General features: G+C 42.0%; 1 protein-coding gene across 1 annotated transcript; it reads right to left on the reverse strand.

Annotated features, from left to right (window-relative positions):
- Positions 1-360: 360 nt before the first annotated feature.
- Positions 361-10,444, reverse strand: Polr1f (RNA polymerase I subunit F). Its single transcript, XM_042695840.1, has 4 exons — positions 10,178-10,444; positions 7,295-7,436; positions 1,544-1,752; positions 361-1,113 (listed from the first exon to the last, which is right to left on the reverse strand). Exons 1-4 carry the CDS (start codon positions 10,429-10,431, stop codon positions 765-767), a joined length of 954 nt encoding a protein of 317 aa, XP_042551774.1. The 5' UTR covers positions 10,432-10,444; the 3' UTR covers positions 361-764.
- Between the last annotated feature and the right edge of the window lie 2,307 nt (positions 10,445-12,751).

The following is a 12,751-nucleotide window of genomic DNA, read 5'->3' on the forward strand; positions in this document are numbered from 1 at the left end:
CAGCTGAAACACAAATCAACTGGTACACTAACAGCCCTTTCCATCCACCTCTCAGAACTGAAGACATGCATACAGGTGCAGTGCACGTGCACACACACATAGGCATTCACTCAAGTACCTGGACAGGCTTCAGAAAGTCCATTGGGCAATGCATTGCAACAAACAGAAATAAACAAGTCATGACAAAGGAAAACTTAAAGTTAGTAAATATACTGAGTTTTTTAAAAAGTGAAGTAAAATATCATGTAATGACCAGAGAAACCTATTACCAGAAAAAGGTAAAAATGAACTTTTTACTTAATAATCTGAATAATAACTTGAATTAACCCTGTATTAGTACCATTTTCAATATTTTTTTAACAGTTCTGGGGCTTAGATTCAAGGCCTAATGAGTGATAGCAAGTGCTCTATCATTTGAGAAAAACTCCACTCCCTTCCTTTTTTGCAAGTCTTGAGGGCATAGAGATAATTTCATACACAGCGTAACATCTGAAAGAATGCAAGGCATCAAGTATTACAATTTTATACAGTATGCATTAAAATGGCATTTTTAATAATATTTATTTTACAAAAAATAATTTACAGTCAGGTTTATAATTTTAGTACAAAACCCTATTTAGTAAATTACTGTTACATAGAATTTTGTATAATTCGAAACATGTATTTACCCAGTGTAAATATTTTAACAACTGAATAATATTTAAGATGCACTATAGACTAGTGCTTTTTCTCTTCTTCTCTGGTCTGGGGTGAGTTCAGCCTCCTCACTGTTTCCTTTTTTTCTTTTTCTTTTTATGGTCACTTTGGTAACCACTGGAGTCACTGCCGTGGAAGACAGGGTCCTGATCTTCTTGGTACTTTTTCTTCTTCTTTTTCTTCATCTTTGGCTCTTCCTCCTGGAGGCTCTCTATATTACGACTAATCTGTATGTCTTCTGCCTCTTCCTTCACAGTGGAATGTGCAGAATCTGCTAGCTCTGAGGTGGTACCATCTGTTTCATGTATTTCCCGATCTTTCTTCTTTTTCTTTTTCTTCTTTGAAATTTTTTCAATAGTTTCCTCAGTTCTGGTTTCTGCCATTTCTTCAGAAACTTTAGAGCACTTGGATTGCAAACTGTAAGTTAAAAGTTAAAAGTAATTAACAGCAGTAGACAAAAATAAAGGCACACGATTAAGAATAACTTGAATTGCTAAAATTTTCCACATGACAGCAGTATAAGATATATAACTCCTGTAACATTTTAAATATTCTATTCTGTTCTCCTTCAGTCAACTGAAATGTCTACGGGCTTTTGTATGTTAATCTCAATGTTAAATCTAACATTTAATATACTTCTAACTTAAATTGTTACCTCTACTACTTAAATGTATCTCTCCAGAAGTTAAAACACAGCTTCTAAATTTTGGCTTGACTCAGGAAATTTTGGGCCACTTAATATTAAGCCCAGGCTTACCAGCTATAAAAGGAACATTTGATAAAGAAATGAAACAATGAAGTCTCCCATCTCTTCTTTCAAACTGCATTTCAAATATGTTGAACTGACCTAGTCATATTTAGTTTTCCTCGAATACAAAATACTCCAGCAGCATCTGAGTCTAGACGAAAAACTTCAAATTCAAGTTCATCACCCACATTTATGTCCAGGGTTTGCCACTGCTCAGAAGACATCTGCTCAGGCTTAGGGATAGAGGCATTAAAACACCTGTGTACTAAACAGCCAATATGGCTAGATGATACTTTATTAACTGTACCCTGTAAAGAAAAGAAAAAAACAACAGTGAGAAAAGACTCAAGTTAAAAGATGAATGAAATCTTCTAAGCTTCAAAATGATCTTCAAAAGAAAACATTCAGATTATAAATTGCAAGTATATTATATATATAAGTATATTATAAATTATAAGGTATATGTTAATGTGGGAAAGTTCACCTTAATTTCAACTTACCATGTTATACCAAATGTAACGTAACTGTAGATGACTGCAGAGTTTCTAGCAAACTCAAACTTTATTAGAGCTACTATAGGTCAACTGTGTATCTGGATAAGAAGCAGTAATCAATCGGGTCAGACCTGCTTCACACAAAACTTTTGCCGCACTTCAAGATTCCCTAGTGAAGAAGTTACTAACTGCACTGAAACCAGGCAGCAAACACTCTGATACAGGTGACAGAACCTCAGGGCAGGAGGCCTGGGCCTCTTTAACTGGAGTCCACATTACATTTCTAGAAACAGAGTCCTCCTTAAAGCTCAAAAATGCATTCTTTAATGATTCGATTTAACATGATAGAAGCAATCCTATTAGTCTTATTAGAAGAGAGTTCACCTTTTATAGGCAAATCTCTAGCATGGCCTCTAGCTAAATCATAAGAACATTAAAACAAAAATGTAAGTGGTATGTGACTTTTCAGCTTTAGGATCAAACTTTTCTTTAAAAACACAAAAGCCTCTTCCAAATTAAAATGTACAAAGTACATGCATGAAAACCTTATTTTTTTAAATTTGCATTTTCTTTAGAGTTGTAAATAATGTTGACACATACACAATGAATTTAACATTAGCAATCTTTTACATTTGTGACAGAGTAAAACTTCCTTGATCTGTCAAGATGGTGTTGGTGTTCCAGTGCTAGTTTCTGCATGGTTTGATAAACTATGATTGTCCACAGAATGCATATTATTCAACAATCAAAAAAGTGAAGTAACAACTGAAAAAAGAAACCCACAGAGGAGTCCTAAGTGCTAATTTGAAAATGATGCTAATCATTTGAGATTATGAAAGAGGCAAAACTATAAAGATCAGAATGGTAAGATTAGTGTATTGGGGAGAAAGACAAGGAATAGATTTGGAGCACAGGTGATTCCAGGGCAGTAAATCATTCTGTATGACACTAAATAGAAGCCACTCTACATTTGTGAGAATGAACACAACCAACTGACCTCTCACATAAACTACAGATGGTCAAGATGGCAGCTGAGACATCGGACTACAGCACAAAAACTAAGGAAATCAGTGACCTTGTCTACTTTTAGTATAATAAAATGAAAAAGATGCATTGAAGAAGGCAGGGAATTGAAAGCTGCCTCCAACCGTGTAGAGGCAGAGTTAAAAATTAAGCTCGAGCCGGGTGCTGGTGGCTCATACCTGTAATCCTAGCTACTCAGGAGGCTGAGATCTGAGGACTGTGGTTCAAAACCAGCCTAGGCAGGGAAGTCCATGAAACTCTTATCTCCAATAAACCACCAGAAAACCAGAAGTGGCGCTGTGGCTCAAGTGGTAAAGCACTAGCACTGAGTTCAAGAGCTGAGGGACAGGGTTCAGGCCCAGAGTTCAAGCCCCGTGAGGTTTAGACCTGAAACACAATAGCAGGCCTGCCATGGTGAAGCTCAATGAAAGACAAACCCCAGAGCGCTGACTCCTGGTTATCACTTGGGTCTGGCTGCTGGGCCACAAATCTACCTCAGCCACAGGAAGGCTACAGAATCAGTAGCCTTGGTCCTAATCCAAGATTATACTGGTCTTGCTGAGTTATTGACTGAAAGTCTTCACACAGCTTTGTGGCCACAATGACACTAGTCAGGTTGGTCCATGCACAGGGAGTGTACTCCAGCGGAGTAGAATTCTACAGTGTCTAACTACAGCCCTGTTATTATGTGTCAGGTATCTGGGCTTATCCTAGCTCCAGGAATAGGCTTGTAAAGTCATATTTCCTTCTAGGCACTGGACCGTTTCTTTCTGAACAACATACTAACAAAAAATTTGGGACAAATCTGAACAACACACCAACAGCAGATCTGAATCTGGTGATGAAATAACAGACAGGACCACAAGTTCAGAGAATATAAGTACCATGTTTAAAAGATTGTTGAAAAGAAAGGTAAAATGGAGCAGATTAGGAGACTTGTCAATATGCAGATAGTAACACATGCCAACAAGCTTCAACAGCTTACAGGAAACCATGACTTCACCTACTTCATGATGGCAGAAACTACATGCAGTCCTTAGTGTGAAGGAACTCTTAAATAGCTCTTTTAAGGAAACTCAATGAAATTGAAGAAACAAGAGAAATGTTTACAACAACAACCCAGAAACTCTTGAGCTGAAAACCATGCAGCAAAATTTAAAATATGCTAGAAGGCATCAGTAGCAGAAAAGACCTAACATAAGACTTAGTAAGCTTAAAAAAAAAAAAAATAAAGAAGTGATTTGAAATACACAGTAGCTAGAGAAAAATGAAAAGGAAGGAATACTAGGATAGGATTAACAAAGATAATATTCAGGTTCTTGAATTTTAAGATAATGCCAAAGAAGTAAAAAGCTCATTCAAAGAAATATGAACAAAATTTTCCAAACTTAGAAAAAGGTAAAAATATACATGCACAGAAAAGTCAAGGGTCAGCAATGAGATTTACCTCAAGCAAGTGTACCCCAAGCCATCTCGTAACCAAGGCTTCATAAGTGAAAGAGAAAATTCTCAAAGTTCCAAGAGAAACACATCTAAGGGTACCCTCTATCTGAAGGCAGATTTCCCAGAGAAACCGTACAGGCCAGGAAAGAGTAACATGAGATTTTCACAGCACTGAAGATTTGAAAAAAAATACATTAACTGAGAATGTAGTTACCAGAAAAGATAGAAGTTATTAATTTCCCTTAGAAATAAAGGAATGATAAAGATTAACCCAAATGAAAGATGAAAGAATGTAACTCTTAACAGTCCTGTCCTGAAATGCCAAATTGGGTATGATGGCTCTCACACTTATAATTTGAGCTACAGCAATTAGGCAAAAGAAAGAAATAAAGGGGATTCAAACTGGAAAGAAGTCACTGCAGATAACAAGATCTTATAGAAACTCAAAAATACTCTACCAAAAAAATTAGAATTCAGCAAAATTATAGAATATAAAATTACTATAACCAAACCAGTAGCATCGTTCTATGCCAACAAAAAAGCCAAAAAGTCAATCCCATCTATGCCAACAAGTTATCTCAAAAAAGAAGTCAAAGAACCAATCCCATTTACAACAGCCGAGGAAACAAACTCAAGACATGAAAAAACTCAAGGCACTCCCAAGTTCATGGATTGCAAGAATTAGTATAGTTAAAATGGCCATATCTAAAAAGCAATATGCAGATTCAATGTAATACCTATCAAAATACCAGCACAATGACATTCTTCACAAACTAGGGAAAAAAAACCCACAAATTTATATAGAGGACAAGATCCTGAATAGACAATCTTCAGCAAAAAGAGCAAACAGATCAAAGAACAGAAGAGAGAGCAGAATTAAACATACATTAAAGAAAGGACACCCTCTCCAATGAATGTTTCTGGGAAAGCTGGATATTCTCACGAAGGACACTGAAACTTGTCCCCTATTATGACTTTAGAAAAATCAACTCAAAATGAATCAAAGCTGCAATGCAATACTGAAATTACAAGAAAACTTAGAAGAACATTTCAAGATACTGATAAGAGAAATTATTTTTTTGGCTAGAACTCCCAAAGCACAAGAAATAAAAGCAAAAATGGATAAATGGGTCACATAAAGCCAAAAAGCTTTAGTACAACAAAGGAAACAATGGACAGAGTGAAGAAACATAGATGGGAGAAAATATCTGCCAGCTATTTAGTTGACAAACATTAATTCTTGAACATATAAACAACTCAAAATACTCAAAAACAAAGCCCCAACAGAGACATGAAAATTAAAACTACAATGAGATACCATCTTATTGGCATCAGAATGGGTATAATTAAGAAAAAAATTTAACAACAAAAATAATATATGTTGGCATGGCTGTAAGAAAAAGTAATTCTTATACACTGTAAGTAGGAATGTAAATTAGCACAGTCACTATAGAAAAGAATATAGAAGTTCCTAAAAAAAACAAAAATCAAGACAGAACATTTAATCAGCAATTCTATTCCTGGTTATGTATTCAAAAGAAACAAACAACAGAATATTTGCATGGCCATGTTTAGTTTGGTTTTATCACAATAGTTAAGATATAGAATCAGCCTAGAGACCCATCAACATGCTAATGAAGACAACATGTACACATGTACACAGTGGACCATTATTGTTAGCTCTGCCTCAGGGTATTAGGGTGCCATGTAGAAATAAGCACACCAATTTGAAAGGAACTTGGCAGTTTACTTCTGCAGAAGAGTGTGCCATCAGCCAAAATTTCACAAGGAAACAGAGCAGGAGGCTGCTCCCTTTTATCCCTAATGCAGCAGAGACCCTGCCCCTCTGCTAGGATTGGTCCGATATCTGCAACAGGATGTTTTAATTAACAGGAACAGAATGTAACTAAAATTCAATGCACTTGTAATACGATGTCTTAAAGAGTAGCAGGAATGAGATGTAAAATTTAATCAAGGATTAAAGTAGGAACTTTTCAGGAAAATAACACTCATAAGATTAACAGAAAGATCTGCTTTGATGGAAAAGACTAACTTTTCTCAGTCACAGAAACGAATATTCTATTATTTGTGGCAGAATAGATAGATCTGGAAGATGCACATCCAGTGAAATAATTAAGACAGAGAGCAAGTATTGTTATGTTTTTTTCTCATAAGTATGTGGGGGGGGGAGGCCAACCTGAAAGTAGAATAAAAATTACTAGGAAGTGGAAAAGGTATTGAGTAGGGGTAGAGCAGTAAGAGGGATGCATATAATCAATGCTTGGTGTAAGTATATATGGAAATACTATGAAGTCCCATTTATATAGACAATTGATATGTTACATTATTTAAAACTACTTTAATATGCTCTTATTAAACTACAGTATTCCACTGGGCGCCGGTGGGTCACACCTGTAATCCTAGCTACTCAGGAGGCTGAGATCTGAGGATTATGGTTCAAAGCCAGTCAAAGGCTGTGAGACTCTTATCTCCAATAAACCACTCAGAAAACCGAAAGTGGTGCTGTGGCTCAAATGGTAGAGCGCTAGCCTTGAGCTGAAGAGGTGAGGGACAGTGCCCAGACGTAGAGTTCAAGCCTCATTATCGACAGAAAAAAAAAAAAAGGAACAACTCCAGTATTCCATACATGCATACAATGTGGATGTAGTTTATATTTTCTTGTAAATAATTTCTATTTACCACAATATTTGATTCCTAAGAAATAGGCAATCTTGGGGATCGAGGCCTGGCTTACGTAAGTAGAGCACTAGTCAATGAGCAAAAGTCGTAGGTAATGAGTCTGAATTCTGGTCTCAAACAAAACAAGTAGACAATCAACATTTTCCAATTACAAAATTATGCAAAGAAAGGAAAAACATGATATACATACCATAAGTTTTTGCCCTGGTCCAGGGCAGAAAATGACAAAATCTGCTTCAATGTCAAGATGAATGTGTCCTTGATCATCATAAATATCTCCCAGCTCACCCACAACCTTGATGTTATCATATGCAATAGGAACACCTAAAAGGCTGTTAAAAAAAAAAAGCCATCTTTTATTGTCTTCATTGATCAGATATTCTCTTCTAAGAGTTCAGAAAGTCCAATGCCAAACCATGACAGCATATGCCTGCTCTTCTGGACTGGTCTAAGAGACTGCAGCAGTGCCATGCACCAAAAAGTTACAATGTGTTGGCTACGTTAAGATTATTCAAGATAGCTGCTCAGAAAACAAAAGGCACAATTTTATACCAGCAACAAATTGACTCCTCTTCCTTGAATGACTGTCATGCTGTTGGAGAAATAATATCTTGGCAAGTGTTTGTGTATTTCTGTATGACCAAACATAATACTTTTCAACCATTACAGAAACATTAGGGTCAAAGGTGGAATCCTCCCTCAATATTATAACCAATGATTTACCACAGAAAAGTCCCAATCTGCACCTGCTGCTAACAAATGGAAATGTGTAGGAATATAACTAGAGCATTTGAGAAGTGGCTCTGACACTTTAGTCCACAAGTTTCAGAGGATAGCAGGAAACTACTTCAAAATGCTGATCATCAACTAAGGAGAAAGACCTGGTGACTTCCCTGCCATTCAAGGAAAAGCTGAAATCAACCTTCTAAATGCATGTAAAAATGCCATCACTGTTCCTAATTTATTGACTCTGTTTCAGTTTCACACACAAATCAAAGGCCACTGAAAACTGCATTCAAAGCAAAGAGTATTTCTATGAAATTATTTTGTTTCTAGCAGGATTCATATAGAATAAGAATTGATGTCTAATAGATTTTATTTTGGTAAAATAGACAGGAGTCACAGGAGAACTGAAAAAACTACCAAGTTAGAAAAATTATAAACTCAAGACACTTCCTGAGAAAGCATTTTTGGGTTGAAATGAAGGACAACTGATATTCTGTAAAAACAAAAGAAAACAAACTTGGAAGTGAATTTGTGTAAGTAGACCTATTTGTCATCAACACTGCAAAAGCCAAGAAAAGACAGTTCTGCACAATGACAAACTACCTTTGGCTCTGCATGACTTCTGAGTACGGGGACAGAGGAGCTGGCACAGAGTCTTTTAAAAAATAAATATAAATCAACACAAAGTCATCCTTGCATAGTTTTAACATATTCAAATTTCTTTGAGTGATATGTAAATTTAAGAGAAAATATCCATATAGCACTTTATAATTTACTGTTATCAGTGTAACCTGCCTACATCACTCCACATTTGTATCTGTACCAAATCCTTAGTATATAATGCATATATAAATATAAACAAATGTGTGTTGGTGCTCAGTTGAATATATCGGATATGACTGTTTCTATTTTTTTAAGGGAGGGGGCAGTATGAGGATGGAACACAGGGTCTGAGGCTTGCTAGGTCAGTGCCCGACAACCAAGCCAGACACCCAGTAGGATACACTTGATTCTTAGAAATTTATATCTGAAATTCCTTGGGGCTGACAGAATTACTGTAGGACAATCATGAAAACCTCAGGAAGTCTATTTATCACAGGTTTTACATTCTCTCTTCTGGGCCAAAGTCGTTTAGAGGAACGTTAAGGAATGTCTCTCCTCCCTTGTAATTTTGAAGCGTTTTCAAGTTCCCTTGAATACCTTAATAGACGTGCACCAGGACTACAGGCTTACTAGTTAGGCTGAATACAGTTTCTGCTCCTATAAAAGACGGCAAGTGGTACTCCACCTCTAACCAAGTCTAAAACAAACAACAACCCCGGGAAATTACCAGGGCCCCAACAATCCACGAGCTTCCCGTATGCTACCAAGACAACTGCTGTACAGATGTGTGCGTGCCATCTTCTACGGTTAGAGAAGGACAACTTAGTTAAGTAACTACTACACATTTTCACTGTCAGATCAATGACAACAAACAAACCCGGAAGGAGCTGAATGAAACGTTTACGGCCTCCAACAATCCTGGGCCTCGCGGGTGTCCCGACAGTATTCCCACCTGCTGCACTCCCGGCCCAGGGCATTTCACCTCCAAGTCCCTCCCCGTCCTTCCATGGAAGGGCTTCCCCGGGGGCCCGGCCGGGCCCAGGCGAAGGCTTTGGCGAGTGCGCGCTGGGCGAGGGGCCGCGGCCGGGCTCGGGGGCCGCCGTGGGGAGGGGCCGCGGCCGGGCTCGGGGGGCCGCCCGTGGGGAGGGGCCGCGGCCGGGCTCGGGGGGCCGCCCGTGGGGAGGGGCCGCGGCCGGGCTCGGGGGGCGGCCGGCGGGGAGGGGGAAGGCGAGGGGCCGCGGCCGGGCTCGGGGGGCCGCCGTGGGGAGGGGCCGCGGCCGGGCTCGGGGGGCCGCCGTGGGGAGGGGCCGCGGCCGGGCTCGGGGGGCCGCCCGTGGGGAGGGGCCGCGGCCGGGCTCGGGGGGGCGGCCGGCGGGGAGGGGGAAGGCGAGGGGCCGCGGCCGGGCTCGGGGGGCCGCCGTGGGGAGGGGCCGCGGCCGGGCTCGGGGGGCCGCCCGTGGGGAGGGGCCGCGGCCGGGCTCGGGGGGCGGCCGGCGGGGAGGGGCAAGGCGACGGGCCGCGGCCGGGCTCGGGGGGCGGCCGGCGGGGAGGGGCCGCGGCCGGGCTCGGGGGGCGGCCGGCGGGGAGGGGGAAGGCGAGGGGCCGCGGCCGGGCTCGGGGGGCGGCCGGCGGGGAGGGGGAAGGCGAGGGGCCGCGGCCGGGCTCGGGGGCCGCCGTGGGGAGGGGCCGCGGCCGGGCTCGGGGGGCGGCCGGCGGGGATGGGCAAGGCGACGGGCCGCGGTACCTCTCCGAGTAGCGCAGGAGCTCGGCGTCCAGCTGCTCCCGGATGCCCGTGCGCTTCCGGTGCAGGTAGCGCGGCGACAGGGCGACGTGCCGGCGGTGCGGCCCGGCCACCAGGCAGGAGTAGCGGCTGCCCACCAGCGCACTCGCAGCAGCGTAGGTCGGCAGCTCCAGGCAGGGCAGGACCCCGGCGGAGCCCACCACCCGCCCCTCCGAGGCCGCCTTCGGCCCGGGAGGCTCCAAACCACCAGCGGCCATGCGGCTAGCTAGGTCTCTGCAGGCGCGCGCGACTGCGCAACCGCCTCGCCGTCGACGCCTACATTGTACGTCACATCCCTCTGCCACGCCTCCGGGATTTTACGCTCCTTTCCTTCGCTCGCACTAGACAAGTCTGACCAGCAGGGGGCACCTCTCCTGCTCGTTCCTAGCCTATGCCAACCCAAAGAGGTTCTGGCAGGCAAAAAGTGTCTCCGACCTCATTGCATTGACGAGGGTGTCCATCTGGATCGTTTGCAGCAGCGACGTGGTTTAATAGAAGTCTGCACGCTTGGGCTGCACAGTAACGCGTCAGAAATGTTTATAGCCTATATCTTCTCTTCTCCTGCAGCTCCCATTCCCCAGATGCAACGTGTGTGCACGAACCCACCGTCTGTCTCCCTCGCAGGGCAGCTTTTCTGCTCTTTCTGCAGCTGCTAAATCAGGAAATAGTCCCATTGCTTGCCCAACTGTCGTCATCCTCAGAGCTCTTACACATTAGCCCACGTCCTGCCTGCCTGTAAGCCCATAGAAGAAACCAGGCTCCATTTGGACAACTATGTCTTCTGGGCTCAAACTGCTCTTGGAAGTGCAGCTTATGTTAGAACGCTCAAGCAACCTGACCTCTGAAATACTATGATGGTCCCTTTTTAAAGCTCCCATTTTTTTTTAAAATGATAAGCCAAACTTCTTAACCTCTGCAGGGCTCTACACTTCTACATGTACAGATCAAGTTTTCTAACTCTCTCTCTCTCTCTCTCTCTCTCTCTCTCTCTCTCTCTCTCTCTCTCTCTCTCTCTCTCCTTTCTCCCTCTTTGTCCTTTCTCATTCCTCCTTCCTCTCTCTTTCTCTTTTCCTTTCTCCTTTCTCCCTCCCTATCCTCCACTCGACGGCAGCTTATTCTACCAGGGAATAATTAGATACCTTCTCTCAAATACATGAATATACTCATGTCAGATTTTATATTAAATTTTACATTCTCTTCTCTGGCAGAGACTTTATTACTCCCTACCCTGTTTCAATGAATTAGTTCCCTGTATGTTTGTCACTGGCATCAAGCATTCAGTTTTAGGTTAATTTTATATTAGTTGGCCATTTGCTTGCCTGATCCATTGCAAGACAATAGTTACAATAGGAAGAACATTGTAAGAGCCAGAAAATCCAAGCTGTGAGACCCTGAAAGGATTGGGAGTTGGAATGCCTCTTCTCAGAATGCTGAGTTTTCCTGGAAAGGTCAATCAGTCCTGGCTTAACCGGAACTCCAATTCCACCCTAAACTATGTGGGAGCCCAAAGGTAGACTTAGGTTTATGTAACTTATGTCAACTTTGCAAGTATGGATTACACTTTACATTGAAGACGGTTCTAGACTGGCTTCAGGTGAAAACATTTTGTCCAAAAGGCAATTTAGTAAAACAACAATGAACAAAAAAACAAGTAGATAGTTCATTTTTTTTTAAAAAAAAGACTTTACCTGAAGGCAAATACCTTAGTAAGGATTTTAAACAAAAAAATAATGTGACATGCCGTTATGATGATTTTTGGTTTGTCTGTTTTTGTTGGTCGTGGGGCTTGAACTCAGTCTGGGCGCTGAAGAGCTGAGGGGCTAGCACTTGAGCCACAGCACCACTTCCAGTTTTCTGGTGGTTTATTGGAGATAAGAGTCTCATGGACTTTCCTGCTCGGACTGGCTTTGAACCATGATCCTCAGATCTCAGCATCCTAAGTAGCTAGGATTACAGGCGTGAGCCACAGGCACCCGGCCATTATGATGATTTTTAAAAACTCAGTTCCCTAAACTTGTTTTGCTTGCTTGGCTGGCACTCTATTGCTTGAGCTACAACTCCAACCTGGCTTTTTGCTGGTTATTTTGGAGATGGAGTCCTGAAGACTTTTCTGCCCTGCCTGGCTTTGAACCACAATCTTTCAGATCTCAGCCTCCTGAGTAGCTTGGTTTAATGGTGTAAGCCTCTAACACCTAGAAGGGCTGATTAATACTGATTTTTCAACTTGGGCTGAAAGCTATCTCCAAAAGTAGAAAGCACACTACTTGGGGTATCTGAATTGAACTTTAGATAACGAAGCTTCTGATCTAATGAGTAATTTAATCCATTGATGGATGCAAAGCTTGAATAGACTACTGAGAGATTGCTGTGGAAGACTGGACCTAGTTGGAAGAAGTAGGTCACTGGCGCACGACCTTGAAGGGTATATCCTGGTCCTGAACACTTCCTGGCATTCTTTTCTTCTGCATGACCTCATCACAGAATCATCTTCTTTGCCATGATCAGAAACAACAGAGCAGGCAAACATGGACTCACACC

Source organism: Dipodomys spectabilis, unplaced genomic scaffold, assembly GCF_019054845.1.
Source record: "Dipodomys spectabilis isolate Male_0828 unplaced genomic scaffold, ASM1905484v1 ptg000190l, whole genome shotgun sequence".
Taxonomy (NCBI): Eukaryota; Metazoa; Chordata; class Mammalia; order Rodentia; family Heteromyidae; genus Dipodomys; species Dipodomys spectabilis.